The 19,166-nt window shown below is 42.7% G+C and overlaps 1 protein-coding gene across 2 annotated transcripts in view; it reads left to right on the forward strand.

Moving 5' to 3' along the window:
- The window catches only part of NOX4 (NADPH oxidase 4), a 149,390-nt gene that overhangs the window by 117,154 nt on the left and 13,070 nt on the right, over window positions 1-19,166 (forward strand). Inside the window, exon 14 of one of the 2 annotated variants that reach the window (XM_089508261.1) lies at window positions 16,212-16,331. The exons of the other annotated variant lie outside the window; for it this stretch is intronic. Within the exon in view, the coding sequence (XP_089364387.1) occupies window positions 16,212-16,331 (120 nt within the window). The remainder of the gene's footprint in view (window positions 1-16,211; window positions 16,332-19,166) is intronic. 2 annotated transcript variants of the gene reach the window in all.

The raw sequence follows: 19,166 nt of genomic DNA on the forward strand, positions 1-19,166 counted from the left end.
TTTTGATGTGTAATTAATGTACTGTAATTTTGATCTGTTGTTCACCGCCCTGATCGTGGGAAGGGCGGTATACAAATAAAATTTTTATTTATTATTATTTATTATTATTATTATAATGGTGCCACAAGAGGAACCCGCTTTTTGCAGGTTCTTTTTGCTCTGCGGAAAGTCCTGCGGTCTGGAGGCTGCGACTTTCCCGCAGAGCAAAACCAGGTGTTGGGAGACCGCTCTTTTTGGGCCATCTTTCCAGGCCACTGTTACTCTTTTTGCAGGAGAAAAGTTCACCATTCAGTTCCCCCACCATTTATATACATATTTTTATGGATTGTATGTTAGAAACACATTAATTATAACACAAAACTGAAAATCCCAGTAGTCTATAGCACTGAGCCATGGCGGTTAAAGTGGTGCCAACCACGATTATTTCTGCAGTGCAGATTCTGCCCAGAAAAAACAGGTTGTAATCCCATTTAGAGATGTCCAAGGCCCTGGATGTTCCATAGCTATAGTCTTGACAGTGGCCTTGGTCACAGTCCCAGATTACAGGCACCCTCACTTTGAGGAGAAATTGTTGCTTGCACTGGGATTGGCTTCATAGCAAATCTACCCACCAATGCAATGTGGAGTATTCATTAACTCTTTATCCCATACTGGAACCTTCTCTCTAGTTAGACCTACTGTGGAAGAAAAATTGCAGATACAGTACAGATACAGGGGAATAAAAACTGCAGGTACAATACAGACTCTTGAAGATGAAGAATAATTTTTCACCATTCATCCCCTTGATGTTCAAAGAATGGGCACGTTTAAAATTCTAATGAATCTGGTAAAATGCTAATGAAGTTTAGGGCAGGGTTATCCTGAACATTAACAGCTGGGGTTTTCTTCTGTTCCCCTCTGTTCTGCTGATGCTGTTTCAAGGAGCCAAATGTGTTAGTGAACTGAGAGGTTATTTTATGCCATAGTGGTGAACTGTCTTGTTTGATTATCACATGCTTCGACATACTCCTGGAAATGAAATAGGTCTAATTTGCACTGTAGAAATATGTCATTTGACACCACTTTCACTGCCATAGCTCAGTGCTGTGGAATTCTGGGATTTGTAGTCTGTTGTGACACCAGAACTCTCTGACAGAGAAGGATAGATATCTTGCAAAACTACAAATCTCACAATCCCATAGCATTGAAACATGGCAGTTAAAATAGTGTCGAACTGCTTTATTTCTACAGTGCAAATTAGATCTATAGTATTGTGCCGCATAATAGTCTTCTTAGGGATATGTCAATATATATATATATATATATATATATATATATATATTCCTAATAAGAACTTCCCAGAATTTGTAAACTTCATCATAACTTTGACGAAAAGAAGTTGAGATGCTAAAAAATTAAATGTGGGATAAACTGAGGCTTTCCCCTTCAAAGTTAGTTGCTAATTATGAATGTCTGTATATTCCCATATGGTTGTGAGGCTTCATTGAGGCTGACAAATCTTTTTACTCCTGACAGAACCTGAGGGAATTCACTTTTTTGCATTACACCTCCCAGAATTCCTCAGCCAGCATCGCTATTGGCCATGCTGGCTGGGAGGCTGTAGAAGTCATTGCCAAAAAAAGTAACATTTCCAGTCTTTGGGGTCTTCTTTCGCAGCTATAGGACAGACCCTTTCCAAATCCATAATGACTGCTCAGCTCTTTTTGCACTAGATCACACTAGACCTCCGTGGCCCTTTCCAAAACATGGGTCTTTCTAGACTGAAAGTGGCTATATCTATTGAATTAAGGCAGTACAGAGAGTAGGATAACTTGTTTGGATAATTTTGGCATCAACACATACAGTACCAATATTCTCAAATTTCTTCAAACTTTGATCAAGAGAATTTGAGATTTTAACAAGTTAGAATGTGACATAAAATTAACAGTTACAACAGTCCAGTGCACAAATCTGACTGTGAAAATGAACCTACAAATGTGAAGCTGAAGGCTTTCATGGCCGGCATCCATATTTTTTTGTGGGTTTTTTGGGCTTTGTGGCCATGTTCTAGCAGAGTTTCTTTCTGACGTTTCACCAGCATCTGTGGCAGGCATCTTCAGAGAATGCTTGCCTGGAAAAACTTGAGTATATATATACTGTGTGAGCCTGGGAATGCAGGAGTGATTTGTATGTGTATTGTTCTGTTGCTGATGGCAGGCCTCAGGCTGGGAGGCTAATGCAAAAGAGGATTAATGTCTGCTACTTGGTGATAATTATCTGCTGGGAAAGCTCCTGACTCTGACTGGTTTCCCATTTGCATTTGCTGAGTCCTTATTTTGCTATTTCTCAGGACTGGTAGCCAGATTTTGTTCACTTAAGGGTTTCTTCTTTCTGGTTGAAATTATCCAGATGTTTGTGGATTTCAATGGCTTCCCTGTGTATCCTGACATGGTAGTGGTTGGCATGGTCCAGAATTTCAATGTTTTCAAACAGTATTCAAACCATCCTGGGCATAAAATACTGTTTGAAAACACTGTCCCAGCAGTTCCATATATATGTTAAATAGCATGGGGGGCAGAAAAAACCAAAGCTGTCTCTGTCCCATACCCAGGCCTAAAACTAGATTGAAGTGGATCTAGATAATTTGTTTCATCCAGAAACTCCTGGAGTTGAGAGGTCACCACCTGAGAGTGTAGTGGTTTGAGCATTGGATTATAACTCAAGAGACTAAGGTCTGAATCTCTGCTCAGACATGGAGACCCACCTTGGGCAAGTCACCCTCTCTCAGCTTAGAGGAAGGTAAGGGGAAATCCCCTCTTAACAAATCTAGCAAAGAAAACCCCATGATAGGTTTGCCTTAGTCAGACATGACTTGAAGAAATGTGTGCCTTCAAGTCAGAAATGTCTTGGCAACAACAACAACAGTAGGCATTCTGGGGAAAAGCTAGTAGTGTGTGGTTACAGACCTGGGTGGCACCCTAATAATAGTTTTTCAGACCTAATAAGTCTTCAAATGTTTATAATGCCTAACATTTCCCCCACCATACTGGCTGTTGGCAATAGCATCTAACTGTCATCTAGTTGCAGTGACTTCTCTCATTGCTTATATATAATTCTCCAGAACCAAATTGAGCCTTTGAGACTCTTTCCCCCATCTTACTATAGTGCAGCCTTATTTCTCCATCTTTGCAAAGGCACTGAAAAGAATCTCCATTAACAGGATATTGCAGAGGGAAAGATACAAGAGTGTAATGAAGCTTGCACAATGGAAGCCCTCCAGAAACCACCCAGAACTGAGAGTCTCTTTAGTCCACACCACAGATGCTGCTCCCACATGTGCCAGGACACCAAGGGTTTGTTGTTGTTGTTTGTTTTGTTTTGTTTTGTTTTTTGGTAAAATGTACTTTGGATGAATTTCATCATCCCCTGGGAGGTAGGAAGAGAAGCACCAGGCGGCCACTTATGCACCTTTCTCAGTCAGTCACATTGCTACTGACATGTTTTCATGCTCTGTTTCATCCATTTTCAAATGCTACTGGGGGAGCCGGTAAGAGATGAGAAGCTGTTATCACCTCTCCGAGGAGCATTTAAATGAATGACTCCCAGGCCCGTCCCCAGGCTTCCTGCCTTCTGTGGACTCATTTAGTATTCTCTGACATTTCACCATTTCTATCTGTAACTTTCCAGTAGAAATCTTTTGACCATTTGATTCGTGCCTGGAGCCCATGGAATATTGACGTCGTCTGTGCTCAGATGCATTGCATGGTAGTTTATTTTTGAAATTAAACAGGGCATGTTGTACCTTGTGGAGGCCAGACCTTTCTCCACTGAAGTTTTGAAACAATGGCTCTCTAAGATAGAAAGGTGATGTTGAAGATAGAATTGAAAACCAGAACTTTATGCATTACTTTGTAATTAATTCCCTTTTCAAATAGCTCAGTTATAATTAAGTTACATTATTCTTCTTACTTGCGAAGGGTTGACCTTGCTCCTTGGCAGTGTTACACTAACATTTTAGTAGTTTTTATTGTAGCAAAAATACAGGTTAAATGCAAATCTTTATTTCTTGCATGCAGAATGAAGAATTTCAAACTTTCCCCTACTGAGCAAAATTACAAGCATATTGCACATTTTTGGTGATGTTTAAAATCATTGCATAGATTTTCTGTGAAATTTTCACAAAGGGTTTTTTTAACCCTGAAATCAATGGTTTTATGTGAAACAGCAACAAAATCTTTGCACCATTGTGAAGTCGAAGGTTTTCATGGCTGGCATCCATAGTTTTTTGTGGGTTTTTCGGGCTATGAGGCTAATATGAACTTGCACACCTGTACAAAAATAGACAACCCCTTTTTACCCCCCCCTTCTCCATTTGCCCATTCACTGACTGCACCTTCTCACCCTCTTGTTGCTCAGTCTCTAAACAAAAATGCCTTTTTTAAACACATCAAATATGCTGCAGAATAGTAGACAGCTGGCAGCTGGGGAACCTGGTTAGCAGCTGTGAAGGAGCAAAGGCAACCAAGAAAATAAGGTGCCAAAGCTATTTCAAGTGGTGTCTAACTAGCTAGCTGTTGTTTCGGCGTACTGAGATCAACATGATTGAGTCTAGAGATGCAAGAGCTGTCAAGATGAAATGTTTTTTTCCATATATAAGAATATATATGAGCCGGATGGAGTATCAAGCTACTGCTCTAAAGTAAGCAGTAATTTACATAAGGTTTTTATTTTGGGCTGCCACATACAGAATACAAAGCTAAGCAAAATTAATTAATTTTCATAGCATAGGATGAAACTCTTCCTTCTGTCCTGTGTAATAAAAGGAGATGGCTTGTGTTGTTATTAAGTGCCGTCAATCCCATTTTGACTTGCAGCAGCCCTGTGAATGGGAGTTAACATGACTAAACTGAAGCTATTGTGCTTTGGACACCTCAGCAGATGAAATGACTCATTGGCAAAGATGATAATGCTTGGTAAAGTGGAAGGCAGTAGGAAAGGGGAGACCACACTACAGATGGAGAGAGTTAATCAAGGAAGCCACAGCCCTAAATTTGCAAGATCTGATCAGGACTTTTGGGAACACTACAACATGGAGTTCTCTAATTCATAGTGTGGTCATGAGTTGAAGCTGATTTCTGGGCTGTTAACAACAACAACAACAATTATGTCACCTCTCAGTTTTGTCTTATCTCAGCTAAGCACACCTGACTCTTAAGCGATTTCAGCTTCGGCTGATACGCCAGCTGCGTCCCTACCTGGACCGGAGGGACCTTGTAACTGTAGTACATGCTCTGGTAACCTCTCGACTGGATTTCTGCAATGCGCTCTACATGGGGCAACCCTTGTACCAAACCTGGAAGCTACAGTTAGTGCAAAATATGGCAGCGAGATTGGTCACTGGTTGTTCCAGGTCTGACCATATAACACCTATTCTGAAAGATCTTCATTGGCTGCCTATTCGCTTCTGGGCACAATACAGGGTATTGGTAATGACCTATAAAGCCCTAAATGGCTTGGGCCCAGGGTACTTGGAGGACCGCCTATCCCCATACAATCCGCCCCACACACTCAGGTCGACAGGGATGAAAGTGTTGGAGGTCCCAACAACACGCTATGTGAGGACCTCACAGAGGACATTTTCTATCCTGGCCCCTAGATCTTGGAATAATCTCCCAGATGTGCTCTGCTCCACTACATCCTTAGTTCTTTTTAAAAAGAATCTAAAGACGTTCTTCTTTTCCCAATCCTTCCCACCGTGAAAATCATATTATCCCTTACCTCCTTTCATTGACGACCTTGTAATGTGTATATCGACTCCCCTATCCATCTGGCCCTTTTGTTGTTATGATTACTGTGTTGTTTTTAATGCTGTTTTTAATTGATTTTATTGAGATGTTTTATACTTCAATTGTATGCCGCTTTGATCAAATTTTGGAAAAGTGGATTATAAATAAACCTTATTATTATTATTATTATTATTATTATTATTATTATTATTTCAAGTGGTGTCTAACTAGCTAGTCCATAAACTGGAGATCATACTGCAGGTGGATTGATTCTTGTTCTACCTTTTTGGTTGTCTTCTTCTAGTTGTTCGCACCGATTGCTATATCAGTTCTTTACTCTATCACCTGTAGAAAAACTACACTCAGGAATCTGATCCAGTTGCATTACCTTTTATTTACCTATCCAGAACAGTTTGAAGAGTTTCATATCTCATCCAGTTAGCCTTTTCTTTCTTTTCAGTTATAGGTAGGGTCTCCATTTCCCCCTAATAATGTCCGTGGTTTCTATCCACATTTGTTCAGGTTCATAATCAATTGAGTTTAGCACTGAAAACCTGTTCTTTATATACGTTTTCCACATATATTCTTTAGATCGTATTTTTGCATTGTGTTTTATTAAATGTTCTTCTCTAGCTTTACTCTAATTTTTGATATTTCAAGTTCATGGTCTGTGCCACAGTTTGCTTCTGGTCTTGTTTTAGCAGAAAGAATTTTTTTCTACAGTACTTCCAATTATGTAGTCTATTTGATTTCCATATTGGTTATTCAATACCATCCATGTATACAGTTTTCTCTTTGGTTATCTGAATGTTTTTAGCAGCAACCAAAATGTAGGCATCATAAAATTTGGTAATTTCTGGTTCATATCTTGATCCAGGGCTAAATGGTTCTGCTCTGTTGCTATGGAGGCTGCACCTTATTCACATTCCTTATTCATTTAATTAAGAGACCTCAAGGGATCTAGGAGTTCAAGTAAACCACAAGTTGAACATGAGTCAACAGTGTGATGCAGCACCTAAAAAGGCCAATAGACACTATGCTTCAATAGAAGTATAGTGTCTAGATCAAGGGAAGTAATAGTGCCACTTCTATTCTGCTTTGGTCAGGCCCCACCTGGAATACTGTGTCCAATTCTGGCCACCACAATTCCAAAAGGATGTGGAGAAACTGGAGCGTGTCCAAAGGAGGGCATCCAAAATGGTGAAGGGTCTTGAAACCATGCCCTATGAGGAATGACTTAGGGAGCTGGGGATGTTCAGCCTGGAGAAGGTTAAGAGGTGATATGATAGCCCTATTTAAACATTTGAAGGAATGTAATATTGAGGAGAGAACATGCTTATTTTCTGCTCCAGAGAACAGGACCTGGAACAATGGATGCAAGCTACAGGAAAAGAGATTCCACCTCAGCATTAGGAGGAACTTCCTGACAGTAAATGCTGTTTGACAGTGGAACACACTCTTTCCTCAGAGATTGGTGGAGTCTCCCTTCTTGGAAGTCTTTAAACAGAGGTTGGATAGCCATCTGTTGGGTATGCTTTGATTGAGAGTTCCTGCATAGCAAGGGGTTGGGCTGGATGGCCCTTCTGGTCTCTTCCAACTCTATGATACTATGATTCATTGCCTCTCTGGAATTGTATAGCAGACGTTAGAGAAACTGGATTCTGGCAAGCTGAATTTTTGTCTGAAAATATGTTTCCAGGAATGGAAAACCCAGAAAATTGACCATGAATTCCAGGAAAGCTATATCTACCTGAATGTTATTGCTTTGCAAACAGAAGAAACAAATGGCTTGCACTGGCATGCTCCTTACCCTCCAAGGAAAGAGCAGGGCCTGGCTTGCTGAAGGATAATAGCTGACAAGAAGCATAGGTCAGTGGCTACAATATCTCTAAACAAAAAAGGGGAAAGAAGGAATACTCTACATGAAGGTGGAAGCATTTTTCACATGTGGTAACTATTATGAGCTGCCCTGTAGATTGACCTCACTTTGTTACAAAAGGAAATGTCTGGGAAAGTGCTTTTTCTTATCTAATAGAGCCTTGAACTTCAGAAAGAGCATGAAAACTTGGTCACCTTAACATTTTCTCTCCTAATTTGTTTTAGATAAAGGTGATAGGGCCCTCCTTCAACACTGTGGGGCTATCACTACTGGGTGAAGAATCTGGAGGGAGGGGGAAAGCTCAGATTGAATTCCAGCTGCATCATTTCAAACTCATAGAACTAGAAGGAAGTCTAGTCAATCCCCTGATATGCAGGAAACCATGGTTAAATCACCCCTCCAAGAGGATTATTGAATCATAGAGTTGGAAGACACCACAAGGGCCATCCAGTCCAACCCAATGCCATGCAGGAAGACATGGTCAAAGCCCTCCCAACAGATTGCCATCCAGCTTCTGTTTAAAAACCTTCAAGAAGGAGGTTCCACCACACTCTGAGAGAGCATATTCTACTGTCAAACAGCTCCAACCATCAGGAGGTTCTTCCTAATGTTTAGGTGGAATCTCTTTTCTTGTAGTTTGAATATATTGCTCTGTATCCTAGTCTCTAGAGCAGCATAAAACAAACTGGTTCCATCTTCAGTATGATACCCTTTCAAATATTTAAACACGGCTCTCATGTTAACCTTCTCTTCTTCAGGCTAAATATACCCAGCTCCCTAAGCTGCTTCCCATAGGGCATTGTTTCCAGACATTTCACCATTTTCTCGCCCTCCTCTGGATTTGCTCCAGCTTTCCACATTATTCTACAATTGTGGTACCCATAACTGGACACAAAATGAGGTCTGACCAAAGCAGAATAAAATGGTACTCTTAGGCGCTTTACAGACCTCCCGTTTGGGGCAGCCTGTAGGCGCTGCTTTTCCCGCTGGATTGGGGCCTCAGCTTCCAGAGCGGCAGCCTCCAAGGCACTGATCCCCCTCTTTCCAGGCAGCGGGGAAGCAGCAAAAGGCCACTTCCCCGCGGCCTGGAAAGGGGTGTCCTTGGGGCTTCATGCCCCAAGGACACCCGATGGCAGCGGGGAGGAGGAGAAAGGGGCTGCTCGGCCCCTTTCTCCCTTGCGTTGCTGGCGCAGCCATCTAAAGGCTACGCCAGTGACGCAATTCGTGGAAGGAGCTCCATTTTGGAGCTCCTTCTTGCACCGTGGAAAGGGCGTTCTATGCGCCCTCACGCGGCGTGACGACATCATGTCCGCGCTGCCCCATTTGAAGGCGGCGAGTTCGTGATGTAATGGCGGCCCCCGTGTGGAACGGGCACTGCCATTTTGTACATCCTGGGGACGTACTAGGGTTAGGTGCGTGTGTAAGGCACACACTTTGCCTAACCCTAGTACGTCCCCAGGACGTACTTTACACCCGTCTATAACGGGCCCAACTTCTCTCAGTCTAGACACTATACCCATATTGATGCAGTCTAGAATTGCTTTGGCTGTTCTTGCTGCTGCAGCACACTACTTACTCATGTTTAGTCTGGAGTCTACTAAGACTTGTAGATCCCTTTCACATGCACTGCTGTCAAGCCAAGTGTCACCCATTCTGTATCTGTGCATTGTGTTTTTACTGCCCAAGTGTAGAATCTTACTTTTCTCCCTGTTTAAATCCATTTTGTTAGTTCTGGGCCAGCTTTCTAATCTGTAAACCTTCAACAAAGATGAGTCTTCAATTTTCTGAGGTAGGCTGTCCCATGAGACTAAATGCTTCTTCCTAAACTGCCAACCCCAGGATACCAGAGGATTGAATTGTGGCAGTTAAAGTGGAATAATAGCATTGTAATTCTACAGTGGAATGGACTCTGGGATGTTCAGTGAATATTTCTTTCCTTGTACTTTCAACCGGTTAGTTTGGTTCTAAACTGTGGAACAGCAGAAAACAAACTTGCTGGAGAAGAGTTCTACAGATGCTATGGACTGCTAAAAGGACAAATGAATGAGCCCTAGAGCACATCAAGCCTGAACTCTCTTTAATAGTGAAGATAACTAAACAGAAGCTGTCATACTTTGGACATATAGGCCTGGTACAGACCGCCCAAAAAGGGCGGTCTTCCGGCACCTAGTTTTGTTCCGCGGGGAATTGCCTCGGAGCAAAAAGAACCCACAAAAAGTGGTTTCTTCTTGCGGCACGATTATGACGCTGCAGTGTGCCAATGGCGCACTCGTGACATCATAATGGCACCACGACGTGTGGATGCAAGGCGTCCTGCATGTAACAATGGTGGCACCCATCTATAAAGGGCACCACCATTGTTACGCCCTCGTCACGTGCTGGGGTTGAGACATGTGTGGGCGGAGTGCCCTCGGCACCGGACCATAATCAGATGAAATTGGAAAGATGAAAATGCTCAGTAAAGTGGAACCAGTAGGAAAAGAGGGAGAGTGTGTTGCAGGAGGATGGATTCAATCAAGGAAATCATGGCTATACTGAATTTGCAAGACCTGAGCAGAGCAGTTTATGACTGGAGCTCTTGGAGGTATTGTTCATAGGGTCTCCATAAGCCAAACTCAACTTGACAGCAAATTAAAACAACAAATAATTTTACTTGTCAACCTTCTCCACGCTAAACATTCCCAGCTCCTGCAGCTATTCCCCATAGGACTTGTTTTCCAGATGCTTTCCCATCTTCATCACCTTTCTCTGGACATGTTGCAACTTGTTAATATCCTTAAATTGTGTCCAGAAACAGACAACAATATTCAGATGAGGTTTGATCAAACCAAAATGGAATGGTACTCATACTTCCCTGCATATGGGCACTGTAATTTTGTTGATGTAGACTAGAACTGCATTGATTTTTTTAGATCCATTTTTAGCTATAACATAGGATCATTTAGTCTCTTAAAAATTGAAACACGTGGCTTAGATGCATTCCTTTTTTCATTAATCATTAACTAAGTTACATTACCACTGAAATAAAAAAAAAAGATGACACTCCCTTTCCAGTGTAATAGTAATTTTTTATTTCTTTATATAGTTACTTTTATAATGTTTTTTGGGACTAAAAAGTCCCACAGCTTTCTTTCCTGGCCATGCTGGGTGGATAGTCTGGGAGTTGTGCCTCTGCATATGGATGATAATATTACCTGAACAAATCAGTGTAAAGGAATCATAGTTGGTAGTTTTTTGTGTTTTTTTCGGGCTATGTTGCAATGTTCTAGCAGAGTTTCTTTCTGACATGTCACCAGAATCTGTGGCTGGCATCTCCCCCTGATGCTGGCAAAATGTCAGGAAGAAACTCTGCTAGAACATGGCCACATAGCCCGAAAAACCCACAAAAAACTATGGATGCCGGCCATGAAAGCCTTCGACTTCACAATCATAGTTGGCCTTCATGTTACTTCTCCAGATTTTCTAGTGCACTTCTGTGGACAAAAAAGCTGTAGAAATTTCCCACTAGCAGAGAAAAGTCTGCATAAAAACAAGGATATTGGAAGAAAAATATACAAAAAAGCTTCCCGTACAAGAATCAGCTCATTTGAGATGTGATCCTGGAGAAGAGTGCCGAGGATACTGTGTGCCGAGGATACTGTGGACAGCCAAAAAGACAAACAAATGGGTCTGAAGATGCCAGCCACAGATGCTGGTGAAACATCAGGAAGAAAATCTTCTAGAACATGGCCACTTAGCCCGAAAAACCCACAAAAAACCATGGATGCTGGCCATGAAAGCCTTCGACTTCACAAATGGGTCCTAGAACAATTCAAGCTAGAATTCTCCTTAAAAGCCAAGATGATAAAACAAGCTGTCCTATTTTGGCCACATCATGAGAAGGCATGACTCATTAGAAAACACAATACTGGTAGGAAAGGTAGAAGGTAGTAGAAAGAGAGGCAGACTGCATGCCAGATGGATGGACTCAATCAAGGTGGTCACAGGCCTGAACTTGCAGGACCTATGCAGAACAGTGGAGGATAGGAGGTCTTGTAGATATCTCATCTATAGGGTTGCCATGAGTCAAGTTCGAGGACAGTTAATAAAAACAAACACAGGCGGGTTACAAACCGCCACTTGGGACGTCCTCAGAATGTCCCAGTTTAAAAAAGGGGCGTCTCTTCCAGACGCCCCTACTCCTGTTACGGACTGTGTCCGTAACAAATGGCGGCGGCCATTCCACATGGCCGCTGCCATCTTGACGTAATGGACGCTGTGCATCCGCACATTGCACAGCGCTAATGACGTCACGAGTGCACAATTGGCGCCTCGCGGCGTCATTAGCACGCCGCCAGAAGAAGCTCCATTTTGGAGCTTCTTTTTTGCTCCGTAAGGGAGCCGCACGGTTAGACTGCGGCGGCTCCCTCACGGAGCAAACAGCGGCGGCGGCAGACCGCTGCAAAGCGGCGGTTTGTAACCCTCCTTTATGTTTTAGGCAAATGCATGCAGAAAAGCATGTATAGTAAGTAAAAGTCTTTGTAATTCTATGTGGAATTTCAGGTATATGGCTCAAGTATGCACATCTTTTAAAATGAAAATTCACATGAAGTTCTGTGTATCATAGAATCATAGAATAATAGTTGGAAGAGACCACAATGGCCATCCAGTCCAACCCCTGCCATGCAGGAACTCTCAATCAAAGCATCCCTGACAGTTGGCCATCCAGCCTCTGTTTAAAGACCTCCAAGGAAGGAGACTCTACTACACTCCGAGGGAGTGTGTTCCACTGTTGAACATCCCTTACTGTCAGGAAGTTCCTCCTAATGTTGAGGTGGAATCTCTTTTCCTGTATCTTGCATCCATTGTTCCGTGTCCTGTTCTCTGGAGCAGCAGAAAACAAGCTAGCTCCCTTCTCAATATGACATCCCTTCTTGTCTTGTTCAGCCAGGTGTTGCCCATCCTATATCTGTGCATTTCATTTTTCTGCCCAAAGTGCAGAACCTTACATTTCTCCGTGTTGAAATTCATTTTGTTGGCTTTGGCCCAGCTTTATAATCTATTAAGGTCATTTTGAATTTTGATCCTGTCCTCTGGGGTATTAGCTACTCCTCCTAGTTTGGTGTCATCTGCAAATTTGATAAGTATGCCCCCAATGATGTTGAATGACTTGGATGACAGAACTGGGGGCATACTTATCAACATCCTTTTTAAATTGTGGTGCCCAGAACTGGACACAATATGGACTCTGGACACAGAACTGGACTCTTTAAGATCACATTAAGAGAATAATAGCTGTTTTGGAGGTGTCCCCCTCCCCCCGGGAAGGCACTGTTTCCAGTTTGGAATTCATCTGGTAAGATGTGTAGCGCCTATTTATTTATTTCAAGAAGAAATAATAATAATAATAATATATATAATGCTTGAAGAGCTTATTTTGGAAATGTTAAAAATCCCACTGGCTGTTTTCTTAAGTGCACAATTCTTTATTTCCCTCTTGCAAATTAAAGAGTAAGCAAAACATCTCATGGAAAGACCCGATTCTGTCTAAAGCAGGAAAAGAAGATTACAAACACTGAAGTCTAAAGGAGGGGAATTTGCTCTCTTTGCCAGAAAGCTTCTTTCCTCCACTGAAGAATGAAATGTGCATCATAAAAAATACACTAAAGTATAATTCACCTGCTTATATGGAAATGACATCTGAGACAAATTAATTCCAGTGGGTTTTATGCAGGTCTCTTCATCGTAATGTAGACATCGTACCAATAAATACCCTAAAGGCATTGAGATTTATAAAAGAAAAAAGCAAGAAAAAAAAACCCAAGTCATGGAGTGGAAAATCCTACAGGCTTTCATTTACCTTGAAAGTGATGTTCGAAGGAAAAGATTTGTACAGGCAGCTAGATTATATTTAAGTGGAGCTAGTCGAAGTAAAGAGACACCTCACAGAAGTCTAACAATAAAATCAGACTTTTCTGACATCATATTTTGGCACCCCATTGAAAAGTGACACAGAAAGATAACTAGGTTTATTAAAGACATACTACGGCCAGTTACAGACGGGCTTAAAAGTATGCGCGGAGCGCGTACTAGGGTTAAGAGGGGGCGGTGCTTCTGCACCACCCTAACCCTTGTGCGCGCTGCGCGCGCACAAAATAGCAGCAGCCATTCCACACGGCCGCCGTCATCGATATGTGACGACCGCACCGCCTCCAAACGAGGCGGTTGTGACGTATTGGGGTCGCGGCAGGGTGCCTAGGGCGCCCTTTCCGCAACCCCAGAAGGAGCTCCATTTTGGAGCTCCTTTCTGGTTTGGTCCACTGGGCGCAGCCTTCAGACGGCTGCGCCCAGCGGACCAAAGGAGAAAGGGGCCAAAATCCATGCAGTTTTTTTCTTTCTTTCCAAAGCTCAAAACAGGCAGGGGGATTGATACAGTGGATTAGATTTTTCACCATTCTGGTAAGGCTGTTAGTGTAGTAATGACATATACAGTTGCGTCTCCGTTCTCACATACTTGAGATCCATGTTCTTGGATATTCAAGGAGAGGTGACCTCCGTTAATTTCAGTGGGGCATGCCCCTACAGTGCACGCCCTGTGTGTGCTTGCAGGCACGCTCCCCATTCAAGCCTATGGGGATTGAATATCGGCGAGTCTCCATTTTTGCGGGGGGGGGGGGGGGAGAACAGATTCCCCCACAAAAATAGAGGGCCAACTGTATATTTAAAATATCAGTTTAAATTAACCTATTTGTTGAAAATGTCCATTTCTTTTTGCTGCGTACGGAGTTGTACAAACAGCCCCTAAGGGGCGGCATGCAGCCACCCCATTACTGGCTGGATCAGGGCCATGGCCACCGCACACCATGCTCTGATCTGGCCTTCAGAGGGTGGAAAAAGGATCCACAAAATGCCACTCCTTTTTGAGCCCTCTAAAAGGTGCCACAGTGGCATGGCTTTGTGATAGCCTTTTGGCGCTGCATCATCTAGATGCAGTGCCAGAGTCGCACCATGATACTGTGCACCATCTAGAACAGTGCATGGTGTCATGGCGTGAGGGGGGAAGAGACATGGCTTCGAGCATGCGAACACTCTACCGTGACTTCACCCACAGGCTGGCACTGTGTGCCCATTTATACTGGGCCTTATTTTTTACTAATTTTCCAGTCTTTAATATTGGAGGATAATTAATCAAGGTAGTGTGATAAAGATTGTGAAAAAGTAATTCTATATGCTTGAGGGCAACTCTTTCAGTTTTGTAATGCTGTCACATTATCCCTTTATTTGTATCACATTGTTTGTTTGTTACTTTGTGCACCACATCATTTCTTTGGAGTTATTGAGCTAGAATAATCAGCAGTGTATATCAAGAAAAGAAAGAATAAATCCATTAAATTACTTTGCTAGAAATTGTTAAAATTCTAGTCCTTTTATAATTTTCAGTGCATTAAAAGTATTTTCTGAGATAAAGGCGGCAATGGCCTTGGTTTTCTCTGTGATCTTTCATAATAATACCATTTTGGAATACCATTGATAGACAAGAGTCTCTAAGTGCAGAATAAATCTGGCTTTTTGCTACTGTGGGACTTAATTTGTGCTTGAGAACCCTACTGTTGATTTCATGACCTTCTTATAAGTGCCCTGTAATATCTTCTTTTCTTTTAATTTTGTATTTGTTTTTTTTTTATAGTTCTGTTCTCTGATTACCCTATCTAGAAAGCTCTTTCATTGAATTATGGATCAGGTAATGCCCCCAGAAAGGCATTTAATAAGAACAAATGGTAGTGGTTAAAAAAGAGGTAGGGAAACATGGGGGGGGGGGGTGTTTCATGCCTTGGGCAATTACATGGGGAATATATGCCAGCAATGGCAAACATAGGGATGTATACCAAAATGGCTAGTGGCATGCCCAGCCAGCAAACACACACTCATGAATATTCCCATGCTCATACAGGAATATACCCAGTGTTTCCTGGTGGCTTCCCTGTAAGTGTAAGAGTGAGGTTGTTCCAAGTTATAGCCTTAACTTTTGAAGGACCTGAATGCATCAGAGGAGGAACCATTTTCGAAGGGGTGATCATCTGGTTCGGCCAGGGAGGGTGCGGCAGAAGTGTCTGTTCACCATGCTCCCCACATTAGACTGAAGCTTCTTAAAAGTCTCTTTGGCAATGTTCCCACTAAGACTTTGGATTTAGACCTGGGAGATCTGTGTTGGAATCCTCACTCAGACATGAAGGTTAAATGATGCAGAGCTTGGATAATTTACTTGTTTTATCTACAGTGCCTAGAATCCTCAAGCCAGCCGATTAGGGGAATTGTGGGAATTGTAGTCCAAAAGAGTAACTTTCTCAAACTCTTAATGTGCACTCACTGCCCCAGTGGCAGAGTTCCTTCCTGTTGTCCCATCCTAAATCCCTCCAGCCATCTGCTCTGGGGTTATAAGATTGCCCTGTGCAATTATATTATTTAGAGCTCTTCTGTATGTATTTTAATTGGAATATGCCATAATTACTTTGATATCTTTTTGGTGTTTTTTTAATTGCATTAATTTCAAATGATAGTGTCAGCCCTCGTTTCTTATGCTCCCACAGGCTGTATGTTGATGGTCCTTTTGGCAGTCCCTTTGAAGAATCCTTCAATTACGAGGTTAGCCTCTGTGTGGCTGGAGGCATTGGAGTGACTCCATTTGCATCGATCCTCAACACCCTGCTGTATGTAAGCCTCATTATGTTAAAGCTTCCCCTACCCTATTCCCAGGGTGTACTAGAATACATCTATCAAGTAAATTTGACCTGTGGCATGGGGATTGTTCTCACCAAAACAGCAAAACTGTGCTATAATAAAATGAGGCTTTTCTTGTAATAAGGGAGCTTGGCAAGGTAATTTTTGAAAAGTAATTAAGTAGAATTATTGTTCCAGTGACCCTGAAAGTAGTTTGTTACTACACAGAGTACAGTACTTACAGTTTTAAAAATGTACTCTTGTTCCTTTTCTCATTTCTGCTAAGTAATTGAAATATTGTCAGTTACATTTTTAAAACACACACACAAATCTGAACACTAGTATTTCGGATCTCTGGCAGGACAAAGGAATCAACACAAAAACACATTCACCTGTTTAATATTGTAATAATAATAATAATAATAATAATAATAATAATAATAATAATTAAGGAAAGTAAATTGAATGGCTAAGATGGTGAAAATATAAGGGTTCCTTTACCCTACACAATTATAGCACTATGGCGGGATACAGACGGGCAGGGGAAGACGTCTTGGAGGTGTATTCTGCTGAATACGGAGCCTCCAGACCGCCCGCCCCGGGGGCGTGGCTCAGGAGATGGGGCTTCCACATGGGGGGCAGTGAAGACGCCTCACCTGGGGCCGTTTCTGACCCGCAGTTTCCATACCGCCGCCTCGGAGGACGCTGCAAAGAGAGAGGCAGCTTCTGCACGGGCGGCCAAAAACAGGGCTTTTTTTTCCTTTTGCCGGCTGGGATGCGCAGCTGCGCAGCTGCGGCGCTCAGCAGCGGCGGCAGAAAGCTTATGTGCACATTTAAAGCGCCCAAGCCCCTTTAAAACTTTTTTCCCCGCCCTGCCCAAGAACAATAGTGGTCTCCTGCCAGCTGGTGATCAGCTGGTGTTGGCATCCTTGTCCGCTTGCACGTTGGTAGTGTCACCAGCATCATGGATGCCTCCTCTCCTTTGGTCCCCACGCTCTTGCTGAATCTGCAATGCAGAGCCACAGCTGTCGCCGCTGCCACCGCTGTCCCCCTGCCATCCCCCATCACCTCCCTTGTACATATGTAAATATTTAAAGTTTTAGGGGTTTTTTATTGTTAGGTGAAAATGGCACAGGAATGTGTGTAGGGGCTCACTTTAAATTCCAAACTTTCCCCAATTCTAGCAGCGCATGCGTACATGTTGCTCTAGGGTTAGGGTTAGGGTTAGGGTTACGAGCATTAAAATAGAGTGCAGCTGTGCTGCAGCTTCCACATCTGCATGGCATCTGACGCTCTAATTTGAGCCTCGGTGCAAACTGCGCATGTTCCAGGACCCCGACTCATTATGCAACGCAGCAGACACGGAGCTTTTAAATGAGCAACTTAAATTAGCGGCGTAACAATTCTGGCGTACCGGTGCAGCAGCTTACAGACGGAGCTGCGCAGCTGTGCAGCATACAGAAAAGAAGCGGGGAAAAGCAGCACCTTTTTAATGCTTCTTCTTCCCGCTTGGGGCATTCGGGCGGCGTGTTCATGGCGGCATTCAGGTAAGGGCCGTCTGAAGGCTCTATCTTCATGACGTCATGAACACACCCCTTTTTGCCCGTCTGTATCCCGCCTATGATTCCACTTTAATTGCCATGTCATCATTTTGGAGTCTTGGAATTTGAAGTTTAAGGAGGGATGCTTAGAATACTTTGTCAGAGAGCTCTTGTGCTTCCCAAAAACCACAAACCTCAGGGCTCCATACAATGTAGTCATGACAATTAAAGTCAAATCATAGTGCTTTAATTGTGTAATGCAGAAGGGCTTAGCTGCACTTTCTCCCATATTCAAATTATTTAAATTTCAAGTTCTGTCTGTTCTGAATCCATGGCGCTTTCCAGACCACCCAAAAGGGCAGTCTGCCAGCACCCTCATTTGCTGCATGGAGCAGCCTCAGCAGCCAAACCGCACAACTGCTCCGTGCAGCAAAAAGAAGCTGCAAAAAGTGGCTTCTTTTTGTGGTGCAATTATGATGCCACAAAGTGCCAATGGCGCACTTGCAGCATCATAATGGCGCCAAGACATGTGGGCGCTAAGCATTCGCTACGTCAAGATGGCAGCGCCCATGTAGAATGGGCGCTGCCATTTTGTATGTGCTCAGCACGTACTAGGGTTAGGGGCATCCGGAAAGGATGCCCCTTTCTAACCCTAGTACGTGCCGAGCACATACCTTTTGCCCGTGCGGAAAAGGCCCATGTAAATATTTATAGTTTAGTAAATTCACATTCAAAATCAACCAAAGTGAACTTCTCAGTCATCTGTACTAGCCAGTGGGACAAATCTGCCTGCCAAAATGGTCTTAGAGATGAAGACTAACTCAGAACATAAAAATATAATAAATAAATAAATAAATAAATTTTTATTTCTACCCCGCCCTTCCAAAAAATGATCAGGGCGGCTTACAAAGTTATAAAAACATTACAATACAAGTTAAAAATTCAATCAGCAGTTAAAAACCATTAATTACAAAAACAGGAACAGGAAACGATAAAATAAGAAATACATATATCAGGGGCAGAAGAAAAATGCAAAAACGTTCATCGATCCAGGGTCAGAAAGGAAAAAAGGGGCAGGAAAAAAAACAGACAAACAAATTAAGGTGGGAAGGCCAGCCGGAATAGATATGTTTTCAGCTGTTTTTTGAAAACATCTAATGAGGTGGCGGAGCGAAGCTCTGCAGGGAGCTTATTCCATAGTACAGGGGCAGCAATAGTAAAAGCTCTCTGCGAGGTCCGAATAAGATTGGACCTAGGGACCTCCAACAATTTAGTCCCAGATGT

This window comes from Sceloporus occidentalis, unplaced genomic scaffold, assembly GCF_023333645.1.
Source record: "Sceloporus occidentalis isolate IW3139 unplaced genomic scaffold, rSceOcc1.0.p SCAF_2, whole genome shotgun sequence".
NCBI classification, from domain to species: domain Eukaryota; kingdom Metazoa; phylum Chordata; class Lepidosauria; order Squamata; family Phrynosomatidae; genus Sceloporus; species Sceloporus occidentalis.